The 17,484-nt window shown below is 43.5% G+C and overlaps 1 protein-coding gene across 1 annotated transcript in view; it reads left to right on the top strand.

Annotated features, from left to right (window-relative positions):
* The first annotated feature begins 3,249 nt into the window (after positions 1-3,249).
* Positions 3,250-17,484, top strand: part of C2CD2L (C2CD2 like) — a 56,259-nt gene continuing 42,024 nt past the window's right edge. The window contains exons 1-4 of the mRNA XM_088444584.1: positions 3,250-3,727; positions 9,372-9,467; positions 9,858-9,977; positions 17,283-17,390. Coding sequence (XP_088300710.1) covers positions 3,479-3,727; positions 9,372-9,467; positions 9,858-9,977; positions 17,283-17,390 — 573 coding nt within the window. The 5' untranslated portion in view covers positions 3,250-3,478. The remainder of the gene's footprint in view (positions 3,728-9,371; positions 9,468-9,857; positions 9,978-17,282; positions 17,391-17,484) is intronic.

Here is a 17,484-nt window from a genome sequence, read left to right as displayed (position 1 = left end):
AATACCAGTGCCATATTCGTTGGTATCACTACAATACTAAATGAAATCTGTAGCTGATAATAAGGTACATTTATAAATGGTGCCCATAGATTTTACAGCTTTTTTATTAATTTGGTTTTATTACTGTATGCTTTAGAACAGTGGTTCCCAAAATGTGTGCCGTGGCACCATGGGGTGCCTAAGGACACTTGCAGGGGTGTAATCAGTGGGTTAAATAGTTAATTTCTACATAGGCATATAACTTACAAACACATATATAGCCTTGCTAGGCCTCTTGAGGTTTGAAATGAGATTGTCTTAATACAGTTTCTGTTCTTCCATAGAATGGTCAAATTACCTTTTGGGGTCAAAGAAGACATAAATTGAGGCCTAGCTCTACCTGTCATTTCTATTGCAACTAGAAGTATAATGAGCCATTCATAGCTTCTACATTCCATTGTAAGATGTGTAGAGATGCTAAGCATTATGGGTTATTAGCAGTGATGTCCAGACTCTACACACAAAGGAGCTTTGAAACAGTTAATCTCCAGCAATACTAGGACACGTCATTACTGTATTCTCTTTGTCCGAACATCTTAGTGCTTACAGAGCATGTGCAATAGAGATAAGTTTGGTCAATGCTATGCTGGACCAATGAGTGCTTGATACCTAGCACTGTATGTAACGGATATGGGCTTAATATCCGGAAAGCCAACACCCCAGTATGTAAACCAGAGGTACACAAAGGACCCTTTAGCTCGTGGTAGACCTGAGTCTGCAGTAAGGTGCTGCCAATGTAAATTGATTATCTGGGCGTTGTGAAACGATGGGCTCCCCAGAGAGAAGATAAGATGAAGTACATCTTATGCTGAAGATGATGATTTACCGGTGTCATCTGACTACATAGACAAAAATTGAGTATACTGTATACTTTGTATGTTGTTTATTTGTTACTTGTAAATAAAGTGTGTTCATTCGTACTCACTCATATTGGTCACATGTGTGTACTATTTCATTTCGATCAGAACGAATCCCACTGTTATGCAAGGGGTGCCTCAGGTTGGTGGTCCAGCACCAAATGAAATTATTTATGGTCAAAGTATTGTAAATATGTGGACAAACAGAAACACAAACCTGTCCACCACCACATAACTGAAACTGAGAATGACAGGATGACAGGTAAGCAAAATTTTCTTCACTTTACTACATTTTCTTCTGAATTGCTGAATAAACTTTTGGCCTAGGGTTGCCGTGAAAACAATGCCGATACTCTAAGGCGCCGTGGCTCCAAAATGTTTGGGAACCACTGCTTTAGAAGACTATTATTCCTATCAGGCGCTCGCCAATAAATTAATTCTGGATTGTCCAAAATAAAGCCAGTTAGTTTTAGATCCTTTGTTGCTAAAGCCAATGTTTTGTAATATTTTTTTTTTCTGTGTGTTTATACTGCTGATTATATTGAGTAATAAAAGAGATGTACATTTTTTTTGTTTAGGTAGCAGAAGTGATTCTTGGTTATGAGTAATTTTGATATTGAATATATTTTTTAAATAATTGCAGAATTTGAATATTCCATACTACTGCTTCCTGCCATCACATAGCCCACCATCCACAGCACCTAGCCCTTATGGGGAGAGACTTCCTCCAGAGTGCAAATGCCCCTCACCCTCATGTCTCCTCATCGCCGCTGTACAGGGGGCGCCAGCGGGCGCACAGAGGGATAATGTTCCCCTTAGCAGCTGACCCGAACCAGGCCCCTGTGAAATATGGAATGCGCTGCCTCCATGCTTGATCTTTAGGGAAGCATCTTTCCTTTGCAAAGATGGCCAACGTTTGGTTTTCTGCACATGCGTGATGTCATGTTGTCACTGTGCTGGGGCGCCACAGTGGAACACAGGCATATTACACACAGATCCAGAGACACCCTGCAATATAGCCCGAGTATGTAACTGTGAGCACAGCTGTACAAACATACTGGACATTTGGTGAATCCACTGGTGTATACTATTTACTCTACTTACCCCCTGCCAAATAGTAAAGACATATCAACAAATGCTATGCAGTTTGTGCAACTGGAAATGATGTGCCGTGTGTGTAAATAGGATTACTGTGCAGTGGGTCTGATTCAGAGTTGTACACTAATGCTGCCACAGCTGTAGATGTGCGAATATATGCTAATGGAACAGCGGCACTGAGATGCCCACTTGAGCCATCACAACTGCCACAACTGGATACACATATGCAGCATCATGCAGACATCGTATTCCTGAGTGAGTCTCGGAATGGGTGCCGTTTCTGAGAACTGAGACGCCGGAGCCATATTTCCTGCGTACAGGATTGCAGTTGGTGACTGGTATACGCCCTGATAATGGTCGCAACACCCATGTCTTTCTCCCCACTCCCCATTACCTCCCACATAGTAGCCCCAGCCTGTCAATCACTTGCTAATAAATCCTCTGTGCTAGCGCATTTGCAATTCAGTTGCCGTGCATACACATTGCAGCTATATGCATGTGCAGTTACCCGATAATCGCTCAACTGCATGAACATCATTAAAGCGTAAAACTCTGATTCAGGCCCAGTGGTGGAAACTGGTATGCTCTGACGTGTGTGTAACTGGGAATGCTGGGCAGTGTGTGGTAATATTGTGCAGTGTGTGTAACTGGGAATGCTTGGCAGTGTGTGGTAATATTGTGCAGTGCGTATAACTGGGAATGCTGGGCAGTGTGTGGTAATATTGTGCAGTGCGTATAACTGGGAATGCTGGGCAGTGTGTGGTAATATTGTGCAGTGCGTGTAACTGAGAATGCTGGGCAGTGTGTGGTAATATTGTGCAGTGTGTGTAACTGGGAATGCTGGGCAGTGTGTGGTAATATTGTGCAGTGCGTGTAACTGAGAATGCTGGGCAGTGTGTGGTAATATTGTGCAGTGTGTGTAACTGGGAATGCTGGGCAGTGTGTGGTAATATTGTGCAGTGTGTGTAAATAGGAATGCTGGGCAGTGTGTGGTAATACTGTGCAGTGTGTGTAAATGGGAAAGCTGTGCAGTCATTTGGGAAAGTTGTGTGGTATGTGTAAGAGAAAAATGCTGCTCTTTGAATGTAGCTGGGAATGCTCAATGCTGTGTGTGCACTGCTGCGTGCCGTGTAACATAAATTTGTAGAGTACATGTAACTAGAACACCCAGGATAACCCATAATGGGCAGGGCTATGTTCCAGGGGTGTGGCCCATATTAGGACACTGTAGAAATAAGCAGCTGTACATAATAAGCAAAGCAGCAGGATATCATCCAGGGAAAGGACTGACAGGTGCATGTTACATAATACAGGGTTAGGGCCGGCAGGCAGCAGCCGGAGGAGGGTACCCAGGGGTTGCACAAAATCACCATACGGTTTCCAGGGGCATGTCATGGTCCCCGGGTCACTAGTGCTGATCTTTGTCTGATATCCGGCCTACAGACCCCCGCCCCCTGAGCCCGGCTGTCACTGAGGGGAGCAGGATGGATGACTCCCCGGCCGGGGCTCCGTCCCCACTCGGACAGGAGCTGGGCTTCGCTTCTCTGTTGCTCCTATTTGCGGCATCGCTAGTGATCGTGCTGGCCTGGTTACTGCAAGTCACCCGGGGGTCTCCTGCACCGGCCCCGGGGGCCCGCAGCCTTCTCCGTGCTCTCTGCGGCTTCCCCTCCATTCGGGAGAACTGGAGCAAAGCCTGGGCTCAGGCCCTGAACCGGGAGGCGGCGAGAAGCCAGGTAAGCGGCGCTGCTGTATGTGTGTGTTCCGCTACCTGGGCCACAAACATTGGGCTTAAACATTGCATACAATACCCAGTGATACATTATTACAGTACATGGGTGGGCTTTCAGTCATTACATATACATTGTATAGTGCATTGCTGGGAAACTGTATATAGTATATAATAGATGGGAAAGATAGTGTATTGCTGGGATTTTGGTGCTCAGTCTTTAAGTATATATAATATGGAACCCCACTTGGTGTAATGACCACATACTGTGTACACATGGTAGTAAAAAAACTGTATTTGGCAAATATTTTATTTCATACCTTTTACAAGGTGTTTAGCATTACATAAAAACTACAGGTCTGTGTATAATGTACTCATATTTCCTATGAATCTTTGCATCTTGACAGTATGTTATGTAAGGGGTATATCTTCCTTGCAGAAGTATGTAGTGCCCTAGAAAAATGAGATACTGTCACAGGCGCAGATGTACTAAGCTCTGAAGAGTGATAAACTACCAACCAATCAGCTCCTAACTGTCATTTTTCAACACAGCCTGTAACATGACAGTTAGGAGCTGAGTGGCTGGTAGTTTATCACTTTCCAATTTATCACTTTCCAATTTATCACTTTCCAGAGCTTAGTACATCTCCATATATCTTTTAAACCTTGACAGACCCCACAGTATTAGGGAACAGCCTAATAAAAGAAACTGGTGGAATATGAAATATTGTTTGGCCACTTAAAGCAGGAATTGTAGATTGGCACTATACCTATGGTATGATTGTGTTTTTATACAGGTAATAGTTAGCGAATTGTAAGAAGAGGACCGATTTTAAGGAAAGAAATACTCGTAGGTAGAGATGTGAAAGCTTATATGTATTATTTGTTTGTAATAGTCTATGCCCCATTGGGAAATATAAAGTAATATTTAGAAATATATATTATCATTGAGGAATATAGTGTAATTTATAAAAGCAAATATTTGTTACTGAATATATGATATACTTATTAGGAACAAGGTGAGTACAGGAATATATACTTTTGTTATTGAGATTGATTTCCTCAATAAAGGTATAGTAATTTATTTAGCCACATATTGTAAGGAAATAAACAATAGCTGCAAGTGTAAAGAAGAGTGAAACAGCTCATAGAGTGTTGTATAGACTGATAGTGAAACAGGGTCAGGGGAGTGGCACAGCAGTGTGAGGGGACAGAGCACAGATTTCTAAACATAGGTTTCATCATTACAGCTGCCTCCCTCAGTTTACCTTATGCCACACTGTAGAGCCCTCCCCCCCCCTCAGTTTACCTTATGCCACGCTGCAGTCTCCCCCCAGTTTACTTTATGCCACCTTGAAGCGCCCCCAGTTCACCCCACTGATAGATTCTATAAGGAAGTACACAAACCTCTGCATGTGAATTTGACAGCATTATGTTCTATGTTCATACCCTTTTTAAATAGTTATTTTTGTCTTAGATTCAACAATTTTTTTCCTTTTTTCTTTTTTTTTCCACTTTTTACCTTAATGATCAGCGCCATTTGATTCCATACCTTCCAAACTCCTCAGCACAGTCAGAGCACATTAGCCAACAATGCCTTCTCTCTCCTAATGACACCCCAATCTCCTATATACATGTGGGGTGAGGCCACTTTACAGAAGACTATACTTTTCTTTTTTGTTTTTTTAACTGCGAGACCTGGGACTGTTCAGGGCACTGTCTAGGAAAAATCAGGACATTTGGCGCTACGTAGCTGAAGCCTTTCTTCCTTTTACTACCTGCAAGAAGCATCATTTCTATATTGTACCAAAACATTCACTTCAGTGCTGCAGTTTCCCATGTAATTCTGCCTTTCTTTGGGATCTCCTCAGGATTCAAAATAACCATAATGTGGAATAGATAGCTGTCCTAGTAACACACAAGCAGCTTCTTGTAATACAAGGAAAGGGCAGCTATCTGCAAGTAGCACCAGATAAACTGTTTGTTTATGTGGAAAATGTTTCCCCTCTTCATTACATTAATAGGTGCTGTCACGGTCCTGCGGAACCGACCCTCCAGATACACCAATCTGAGAATCACCGCCCGTGACTTTTTTTTTTTTTACAGGTTACCTCAGCACGTGTGGTGAAATAAACCATGTAACTGCCACCAGCAGACGAAACTGTAATGCTAAAGCATAAGGTGGGCTTCTGCTCCCACCTGCGCACACACACTTATCAATACTTAGAAAAATAGGTAACATGAGTCATATGAGGCCTTGGGTCATAAAAACACAGCTCCAGAACTAGAATTAATGTTTAATTCAAGAATGTCTTCAAAGCTTAGTTAAAAAAAGTTATAATAATGTTAAATAGGAATCGCACAATTACTCAGTTTCCAGAAATGAAATAAAAATAACAAATTGGCAAAACAAACCACTTGGACCACGTCAACTTGTGTGGTTCTGGGATGAGGCAATTCTGGATCAACTGTACCTTTTGATAGCCTCAAGCAGAATGAACCCTGAACTACAAGTGTGTCACATTTTTATGCCTCCTTTTCCAGGCACCCCCCTCTCTGGGGTGAGTTTAACCCTTGTCAGCTCAGAGTGTATTGTCCAGCTGGCTGAAGCATCAGGGTTTCTCGGTCATATGTGAAGGGGTTCTTTTAATTATACATTCAGCTCTTTTAGAAGTTGAGAAATTTGGGATCATAGGCTTATGTCAATAAACATACCCACTGATCAGGTGAGGGAATACACACATCTGTAGACTGAAGGCCCCTATACATCAGAGATTGATTGCAGCAATCGTGCAATTTGCAATCGATTGTGTATAAAAATCTTTCCCTTTTTCAATCGATTGCAGAATTGCCACAATCGATTGAAAAAGGAAAAGATTTTTATACACAATCGATCTCTGATGTATGGGGGCCTTAAGTGTATGTTGGTATAAACAACCACTCTATGATCTCTGGGCCTAATTCAGACCCGCTCGCAAGCGGGTCGATGTTAGCCCAGTGCGCATGTGCACGACGCAGGCGACTCCGTAGTGCGCATGCGCGAGACCCGTATAGCGACTGGCAAGCCGTCGCTATGGGTCTCGCTACAAAGGGGGCGTGCTGTCGATGGTGAGTGACAGCACGCCCCCTTTGGTGGGCGTGCCGGGGGCGTGGCTGGCCAGATGGAGGCGTTCCCATGGGAACGCCTACCATCTGGGGCCGGCCCCACTGACATCACAAGTGATGTCAGTGGGAGTGCTTTCGGCTCTGGTAGAGCCAAAAGCACTCCAGGGCTTGCGGCAACGAGACCCTACCACAAGGGTCTCGTCGCAAGCCCGATGGTCGCGATGGTCTTGACCATTGCGACCATCTTCCTGCCCGCTCGCTCTAGCTGTGGGTGTTCACCCACAGCTATACGAGCGGGCAGGAGGCGCTCTAAAAATTCAAAGGGACGGCCCTGATTCAGAACGAGCTCTGTGTCAGGGCGTCTGGCTCTGAATCAGGGCCTCTGTTCCTAAACAGAACACAGAGCTCTTAATGACTATTTTAGCAAGAGCATGGCCAGATGTCTTGTAATTTCCAGGGACATCTTTCTTATGTGCCATAACAATTGGACATTTAGGGCTGGGCAGGAAAACAGAACGTCCTATAACCTCTCTTACAACCTTTGCTGCCCATCTTCAAAGGCCTGTCATCTTCCACACACAGATGTCGTTACATACCTATTTACAAAGGAAATTTACAAGTTTATGCTGACACAATATCATGTGCATTTATGCCCATGCTGATGCTCAATCTGCTTTTCTGTGATAGGTGCAGTTCCCATTTAAGTAGTCCTACAATAAACACACACACATACAGGTGTATGACTATGTCCTTAAAATTGGTATATAATGTATCTAAGCATAAACGTCATGATACATGGCCACACACTGTTCTCTGGATCTTGTCTCTGTGTACCTGGATGAATTTGTTTGCATTAAACAAATGAAAGGCTTTCATGACTGGGGTTTTGTTTTTGCTTTGACTACAGTATGTCTCTGGTGTCATAGGCACTTTACCTACCATAATTTGTTCAACCAGCAAAGCAATGAATTATAATCTGTAAGTATAATGAGTTATGAGTCTTCAGAAACTTGGCTGTGGTACTTAGTTGGGCTGCAAGGAAAACCTAAAGGACCTAATTCAGTGGCAGTATTAGGCCTGTAACACATGCCAACTGAAGTATGTGACATTTTATTGATGCCTACCAGCAAATGTGTATATTGCAAACAAAACAAATTGTCATAAAGATGAGCATCAGGGTGTGTGATCTAGGATCTGGATGTGAGCGTTGCAGTGTAACATGTACATGCAGTTTGTTATTGAATGCAAATTGCACATGTGAAGCCAAATAGTGGAGTCCTGTATATGAGGCAGGGGAAATTCCTACTAAAAGCCAAATATAAAATATATATTAATCCGACCTGTGGCGCTGCCAGAAGCAGCAAGTACCGTCAACAAATAATAAGTCACCAACTTATATAAAGATGAACTGAAAATAAAGGTATGTTAAACGATCTCACGGATGAAATAGTCCTCATCCAAAGGAATCAGGTATCCCGAACTTCAGAATAGAACACTTACACGCGTGTAGAGTAATTCACACTTTTTGCAGACTCTTACATGTATGCTTACTTGTTAAGAGCTGGTGTTAAACACAGAATGGTTTCTTTGTGTAATTCTTCAATTCATCCACATAGTCGTATGGGGTTGGGTATGAAATACCGACGGCTTAAAAGCCGCCGGTTCAAATCCCGACACTGGTTGCCCGACAGCATAAAATCTCGACGCCGGCTGGTAAGTATAGTTAACCCTCCTCTCTCCTCACTGTAACCTTAACCCTCCCTTGAGGGTGCCTAACCCTAAGACTCCGGGGGTGGTGCCTAACCCTAAGTTCATGTTTGGCACGGCATCTCTAAGTCCATATCCTCATGCTAGATGAATGAATTTACCTGGGTTCCATCTTCTTCAGTGCATGTATTCCATCATTAAGTATAAATGCCTATACTCTACTTTTATCAATATAAATATATATAAAATCCATGTGTTTTTTGTTTTTTTTTACCATTACAAATTAGTCCATTTTTTTTTTTTTTTTTGGTTTCATTAAGAGTCTGCACAAAGTGTGAATTACTCTACATGCGTGTGCGTGTTCTATTCTGAAGTTCGGGATACCTGACTCCTTTGGATGAGGACTATTTCACCTGTATCTGAAAAAAATTTGCACGTGGGGTGAAAAATTACACTATTGTATATATTTTGTGTTATTGTTTCATGTACATATGGACTACACTATTTTGCAAAAGTGTCATTTGTGACTTCATCACGTAAAAAATCTAGTGCCTGGGATAATTGGAAGCACAAATGAGATTGTTAAAACATTTCTTTACCTACTAAAAGCCAACTGAAAGTGTCTTATGTATGCTTAAAATGGGTATGGAGAGGAACCAAGCACAGATCCATATTTCATGCATTAAGCAGGAGTCAATGGTGTATCAATGAACACATCAAATATACATATGAGTGGTGATGGTATGGAGTGCTGGTGGTATTCACTGAAAAGATTATTTACAGTAACATGTTCATAGTATTGTACAGATTCTGGTCATAATTTATTTTTTATGTGTCAGAGTTCTTTGCAGATGCTATTTGAGGAAAATCTCCCACTCCAGCCAAATGTGCACATCAGTCACGTGACCTGTACAGAACATTCTGAGAGCAGCATGGTGAGATTATTATTGGTAATGGTTGTGCAATAATATGGTAGATAACATATAAATGACACTGTATCTTTAAGTCAGATCTATTGCATGCAGAAGAAACTATAGGGGGTCGATTCACAAGGCGATGGCCACAATTTGCTGCTGGAATGATGTTGGAATGCTGGCAACAGCACTCATCATTGCCCTTTACCAGTGTTGCAACATCATTGCACATTTTAGTTCGCAGCCACACTGCTAGGGGTTATTATAATATGCAATTTAGGAGTTTGTAATTGAATTAACACCATTGATTGGTCTACATCACCTCCTATTTAGATGCCGGTATAAAGTACGTGCATGGCTATGGTTATTATGTGCTACTATAATATGAAGTCTATCCTTTTCCCCCCACAGGTGCTGTTGTGCTGTCTCTCTGCAGACACAGTCAGGTTTCCCGTCTCTGTCACACAGGAGTCTCCAGCTGCTGTTTCCTGTGATACCTATCAGGTTTCCCTGACTATACAGCAGGCACAGGTCAGCTGCATACATATTGGTACTTAAATAAACCCACCATGCTGTAACTATTCATAGATGTTGGACCTTTGCCACACACCTTAGGAATGTTTCATAAATCATTTATTATTGAAGATACTTTTTAAATCTTAGCTGCTGATAAGGTGCTCTGCATGTATGTGTACTTCCATGTCTGACCGTTGCTGTGATCATCAGCTCTGTGTCATGCTGCTTTAGTTCACTTTGCTTTCAGCCTTGCTCATGATTCAGTCTTTCATTCCCGAGACTTGTATCTATATGCAGTTTTCATACTGCGGTCACTCCCCCCTCTCTTGTGGGAGCATGTGCGGGTAGACTCTGGCACTTTGATTTTTGCTGGCACCATTTTCCTGGTGATTACCCTACATTACTCTACAGCAAAATGGAGCTGACATCTTTTCCCGGTTACTGTACCCACCAGCAGAGAGGTAAGTGTAGTGTATGGGTGCAGGGTGTAGGCACCCTGGATCGAGAGGCCCTGTGTGCACTGCACCCATTCTAGATACACCCATACACATATATAAATCTGCTGAGGATCAACACAATTTTTCAACAATGGTTTGATACAACTTTAAGTATGATAAAGAAATCAATAAATTATATTGGGCAATAAATGGTCCTCGTACTGTATACTAAGTATAAAAAAGTGTCTAAAATTCTCTCAGTGATAAAAATAATTTACCAGCTTTAAGTTTTTACCTTTTTTAAAGTAACAGCACAATAATTGCCCATCTGTGTTGGCAGTAGAATCACCCGGGTATTTTGGAGCCCTCTTCTCCCTGTGAAGTGGGTGTTTGCGCTGTTGACTCAAGATTTAATATCTTAGACCAGGAAATGGGGTTACAGAGATTTAGTTGGAGGGGAAGAGGTAGTGATTTGACTGCTAAACAAGAGATGCCCTTTAAATATATAAACCATCAGAGAAAATATTAAAATAAAAAGCAGATTAGAAGAAAGTAATTGCAAATCTGGCACGCTGTTTGGGAGAGCTTCAGTTGTTGATATTGAGGAACACTCGTTTGGTTAGCTTTGTGGAGTCATGGTTGGGCAATACTAGACAGGCTTTTTATTCTATCTAGTTCTTAATGGGAAGTGTGGTCATGCTGAAACATTTTAGAACAGAAAAGTAAATTGGAAACAACTAAGCAATGCTGGCTTCCACATAATGGTTACAAACTGAATCGGTATGAAATACCTATGGACAGAATGCCGGCTGTCAGTACACTGAAATCGGCATCCCGGTGGTTAAAATCCTAACACGGGAAGGTAAGTAATGTTCCCTCGTCCTATTTACCCCCAACCGTAACCCTCCTATCCTGCTCCCTTATACTTAACCCTCCCCACCCCGCACCCTAACCCTTCCGGTAAGTCCCTAACCCCCTCCCCCCCGGTAGTGCCTGAATCTAACCCCCCCCCCCCTGCCCGGAGCCTAACCCTAACCTCCCCCCCCCCCCCCCCCCCCTCCTGCAGCCTAAAGCTAACTCCTCCTGGGGCGCCTAAACCTAAGTCCACCCCCTCCCCCCCTGCGGCTGATACTTATCTTTCCCCGGTGTCTTTACGATTGGGTTGCTGTCTGCCGGGATCCCGACGTCAGCATCCCGAGTCATGTCGGGATTTCAGCGCCGGTGTTGTCTCTGCGATCGGGATTCCGATGCTGGGGTTCCGGCAGACTGCATCCCGCTTGTTGGGATCCTAACCGCATCCCGTTACAAACAACTGCAATAGTTTGAAACCCTGGTACCAATACTACATACCAGATTGTAAGCCCTCTCGAGCAAGGCCCTCTCTATCCCATTTGCTAGATTTACTATGCTGCGGTTTCTCATAGCGCTGGTGATTGACATCTTGACTGATGTTTTTCAAACGCCAATAGTAATTAATGCTAAATTAGACTTGTTTGAAGACCTTTGAAATACATTAGTCAAAGCTGCTTTGAAATCCTGCAGGTTAGTAAATCAACTTTGATGTCTGTCTGCACCCTTAACCACTTGCCTGGCGTGGTTGCATAATTTGATATAATTCTAAGTGCTGTGTCTTATATGCATCCATTGTCTTCTTTAGATTTTTAAAAGATTACTATATGTGTTTAATAAATCATATTTAATGTTTTAATTGAAGGGTACATTTTAATTGATTTGCCATTCACAGCACTGTTCTTTAATTTCATTTTGCACCCTTAACCACTTGCCTTGGTTGCATAATTTGTGACCACGTCAGGCTGTGCGTTAACTGACTGTTGCAAACTATGTGACCAGTCAGAAATGCACAGTGGCTGGCTGCCAATGGCAGAGGGACCTCCTGGCCCCTCTGCATCCCTGCACCCTCACCCAGTGTCTGCCATGCTGATGATCACTGCTGATCAGGCAGCAAGGCAGGAACCCTCACCTGGACGCTGCCGGGGAAATGTGAATTAAGCCCCCAGTGTGTACTTGGTGATTGCTTAGGCAAATCAAAATTGCAATGCTCTCGATGTTCCGTTCATCAATTGTCCAATATGTTAATAACCGATTATAATAAAAATTGATGTTAATGTTATTTATTTAAAAAAACATTTTTTTTCCTAAGATTGTTTAGGGATAAGTTTCAAATCTATGTTGTTGACCTAATTCAATCATAAAAAAGAAAAATTTTGAGTGCTTTTTGTAAATACAATTGCCAGTTAAGTGGTTAAAGTCAGCCTTATATCCTTAGCATGACTGCAGCTTCAGATGAGAGGGTCTGGGCAGATTGGCACATTCCTTGTGAATCTACTTGCAGAGGTGCTGGGAAAAGGACATTTGGCTTCTATGTTATATAGGAAAATGCACTTCACAATGGAGTTCTGCCAATGATCTAAAACCATGAAATACTAAAAATGTGACACACAAAATAATACAGATCCAATTTTAGAAGAAAAATTGAGAAATGTAAATGGAGTATTCCTAATACGAAAGCTGTATTCAATGCTGGCTGTCTAGATACCTGTAAAAATACAGACAGCGGCATCCCGATGATTGGTATCCCCTTTTTGAAGCCTAAACCTAACCCCCCCCCCCCCCCTCAATGGTGCCCTAGTGCTAAAACTCCGCCCCCCTCCCCCCAAAACTAACGCTGACCCCGATATGCTACCCAACCCCTACTCCCCAGGTGGCTAACAGCTAAGATGCCCCGGACTTACCTGGTTCGGGCTGGCATATCTATATTCCGGCGTCGGGATTAAGATAGGCGTTGGTATTTCAACGCCTATCTTAAGTCCCGTGTCGAACTTCCAGCATCGGGATTCAGACCAGCAGCATCCCGTCCGCCGCTCTGCTAACTACATCCCTAGGAATACAAAATACATGCCCAATGTTCCAGGGCAAATTAAAAAAAGAAAAAATTCAACACCAGGACAAATTTATCCATTCCTTCTAAAATGCCAAAGCAACACACAAGTCACTGTTGTAATTAACAGTACTACAACTCAAATTGGCTACTCCAGTTGCCTTTTTGATCCTGTTTGGTTAGGCAGGACTTCGCACTGACATTTATACATATTTGGGCACGTTCCTTCCCATTTGGGGTTCACAGTCTCACAAATGTTTGTGTAGACTGTTTGCACAGGGGCATGCCCTTTTTATTTGGGAGTAAAAATATATAATGTAAAGCTTTTAAACAAGTTGTTTACAGAATGCACTGGAAGATGAACTGGTATTGGCAGACACTGTAGATTCAAATAGAGAAAGGAAAGGTACATGTGTAAATAACTGTGAAAACATAGGTCTACTGGCATTAATGTACTCATGTAATATTGTGTCAATTTAGTTTTCTTTGCTCTCCTCTTACTGCAGATTTGTGTTTGTCTTGTGGGTCACGATCAAATTTTGATAGTGATGTAGATTTTTCTTTATTTGAAAAAAAGAATTACAGTATATATAAAAAAAAAAAAAAAAAAAGGTTTTTTTTGTACTCAACATAAAATCAATTCCTCTGAGTCCATCTGGGGGACACTGCAGACTGGGTTTAGAGGGAGGCTGAGGAGAAGGCACTAAAAAGTTATCTAACTATTGGAGCTGAAACTCCTCTCCCAACTGCTGCCAACTATCCAGTTATTTAACTAACAAAATCAGAGGAGAGCACAACAGGGATAATCAACGCCACAAACGTAATGTCACAGGCATAATTAAGGCAACCAGGGAGGGACACAGTGTTCTTCAGATGGACTTTTTTTTTTTTTCATTTCATCTGGGTGACACTGCAGACTGTATGACTTCCCAGAGCAAACCTGAAGAGGAGAAGGCGGGGGTCATGGACTGGCTGAGCCGTGCGCAAAGCTTTTCAACCAAAACTTGTATCTTTGGCCATGATTGTGTGGAAGTGTTAATATTTAGTAAAGGTTTGCACCGAGGACCAAGTGGCCGCTCTGTACCCTTCAGACAGAATGCCCCAAACCCAGAGCTCCGTGACTGACCTGAACCAGATGTCCCGAAACAGGAGCATGCAGGGACCTACTCTGTGTTCCAGGTTGGACCTGGAAAAGGTCATGCCAGCTGCTTGTCGCCCTGCTGAGGGCAGGGTTATCAGGATTCCATGGCCATATGAGTGCAGAAGTGACTGGCCTTATGGCCCCTCCAAGGATCCCCTGGTGGGTAGAGGCTGGACCCGACAATGGAAATGAAAGGCCCAAAACCTTGGCACAGGAAGGAATAACCGGGAGATATGGACTCTTACCTCTTGTTGTCTGAGCGATAGTTCGGTCAAGTTCTGGACCATACAGGAACTCCCCCCCCACACACACACACAAACTGAAAGACCTACAGTTTCTTCTTGGACTCTGTATCCGCCTGCCAGGACCGCAACCATAGCAACCTCCTGGCCGAAATGCACAGCGTGGATGCAGCTGAAAGAAGGGAAATTAGATCCAAAGAAGCATGACAAACATAGATAGAGGTCTACTTCAAGTTGTCTATGAGGGCTAAATGGTCTAAATCACATGTTATCAAACTCTGGCCCTGATTCAGAGCCGAGCGCTCACTCTGAATCAGGGCCGTTTTTTTTTTTTTGTAAGAACGGCCTCCTGGCTGCTCGCATAGCTGTGGGTGACCACCCACAGCTATAGCGAGCGGCCAGGAAGATGGTCGCGATGGTCAAGACCATCACGACCATCGGGCTTGCGACGAGACCCTTGTGGTAGGGTCTCGTTGCCGCAAGCCCCAGAGAGATTTCTGCTCTAACGGAGCCGAAATCTCTCCCACTGACATCACTCGTGATGTCAGTGGGGCCGGCCCCAAACGGAGGCGTTCACATGGGAACGCCTCCGTTTGGGCAGCCACTCCCCCGGCCCGCCCACCAAAGGGGGCGTGTTGTCACTCAACATCGACAGCATGCCCCCTTTAGTACGAGACCCGGAGCGACGGCGTCGTGCGCATGCGTTCTGGGCCACCATCGACCCGGTTGCGAGCACTCAGCGCTTGTGACTGGGTCTGTATCAGGCCCTCTGTCCTCAGGACCCCCATCAGTGCATGTTTTACAGGTCTCCTCACAGAATCAAAAGTGAAATAATTAGCTCCACCTGTGGATCTTTTAAAATGTATCAGATTAATGACTACACTTGTGCACATGCTCGGTGAGCTGTGTGGGGTCCTGAGGACTGAGTTTGAGAACCTCTGGTCTAAATGATCTGCTTCTGTTTGGATGGCCAATTGGTCGGACCAGGAATATGCTCCCTCGGTAGCCTAGGCCCCCGCCAAGACTGACCGAAGAGTTGTTCTTGCAAGAGAAAATAGAACCTTAATTAAAGCTTCAAACCTATGGTTAATGGGATCCTTCAAGGTAGCCATACTGGTCGTGGGAAGAACTGTGGCTTTTGCTAAGCAGGTAATAGAGGTATCCACTGAAGGAGGAACCTCCCACCTTGTCGTGGCTTTATCAGCAATCGCTACATCCATCTGAGGAAACTGCCAGTTCTCTACAGCAGAGAAATGTGTCAGGGCTCACTGTCCTGTGTCTGTTACCAAATACTGAGGTACACTGCATCTTCCTCTGAAACTGCTGCTTTGGAAACTCTGACCAGATTCGTTTCCGTGGCACGCTCCAACTGCTGAATTTCCTATCTATAGATCAAACTTACATGATGGCATATGAAAATCACAAACCTCCCAGCAGCTGTACCTGACCACCACCGCAAACCTTGTTTCCAGGAACGGCATTGAGAGACAAATGTTTCATACACTCTGAAGTGCTTTACTTATTGGCGCCTGTTATTGCCTGGACATAACCCACTCAATTGGGAATGGTCTATATAAGACACTTGGGAGTATATTTACTAAAGTGCGGGTTTTTAGAAGTGGAGATGTTACCCATAGCAACCAATCAGATTCTACTTATTTGTCTAGCACCTTCTAGAAGATAAGTGGTAGAATTTGGTTGCTGTGAACAACATCCCCACTTCTAAAAACCTGCATTTTAGTAAATATACCCCCCCTGGAGTGACACAGCTCTGTTCCCATTTAGAAAGAGAGCATAGAATTGTGTGTGAATACAATATATTTTTTTCTGTATATTTGACCCAACACGTCTGCAAAGTGAGCAAAGGATTGGAATGTAATAACCTGCTTCATCTTTAAAAAAATTAAAATAAATCATAATGAGCCACGGAGGTAGGGGGCTCATCCTCTGCTATGTGTAAGGTTTGGCGGATGGCCAGAATGAGGTTGCTAACTCCCAGGCTGTCGGTCGAACTGTCATTCCAGCTGTAATGATCAACAAAGTCTTGATCCAACACCTCTCTTTCCTCATCAGAAGAACCATCAGAATCCCCCTCACCCAGAAAATGTACACCAGGAGGAGCCTGATGTTTTCAGGAACAGGGGGTGGCGGAACCCAGGAATTATTCCAAAGTGGAACAGACTTTGGAAAGTCTAATCATCTATTGGACTAACATAGGATCTACAGAGGCTTTGGCTATTGGAGAGGGTGGATACTGTGGGGGAGAGTCGGCTGCAGAACAATAGATTAGAAGCACTCCCCTGCATATGGTTGCGGATGTCACGTACTTCATTGGCCCGAGCCATGACCTTCACCCAGGCCAGCAACACCTTACTGGGGAGGGGGTGGAGGAAGGAGGGGGGGTTTCCTCTCCAATAATTTAACTATTTAGTGCCTACTCCTCAGCTTACCTCTAAGCCCACAGTCTGCAGTGTCCCCCAGATGAGACTGAAGAGGAAATGTATTTTGTGGTTTTCTTTTTATGCTGTCATCTAAAACACAAACCATGTAGAGCAACATCAATGCTTATACTACCTCTCTTTTTGTGTTCTCTGTATGCAGATAGAAGTGCAGTTGCAGGAGCTTCCACAGGAAGGGCTTCTCGTGTCATGGAGTTTTAAGGAGCGCCCTGATCTTTTGCTTCAGATTGAACCCAAGTATTTACACCAGGTGAGTGTACAGAAATGCCCCTATATGTAACAGAATTTGGTGTTTGATTGCCATTTCCACATAGAAAGAACGTTGAAGGTCTCTATCTATCTAA

This window comes from Taudactylus pleione, unplaced genomic scaffold, assembly GCF_031769625.1.
Source record: "Taudactylus pleione unplaced genomic scaffold, aTauple2 ptg000366l, whole genome shotgun sequence".
Taxonomy (NCBI): Eukaryota; Metazoa; Chordata; class Amphibia; order Anura; family Myobatrachidae; genus Taudactylus; species Taudactylus pleione.
The sequence above is the reverse complement of the archived record's forward strand: the minus strand, read 5'-3'. Positions and strand labels throughout refer to the sequence as shown.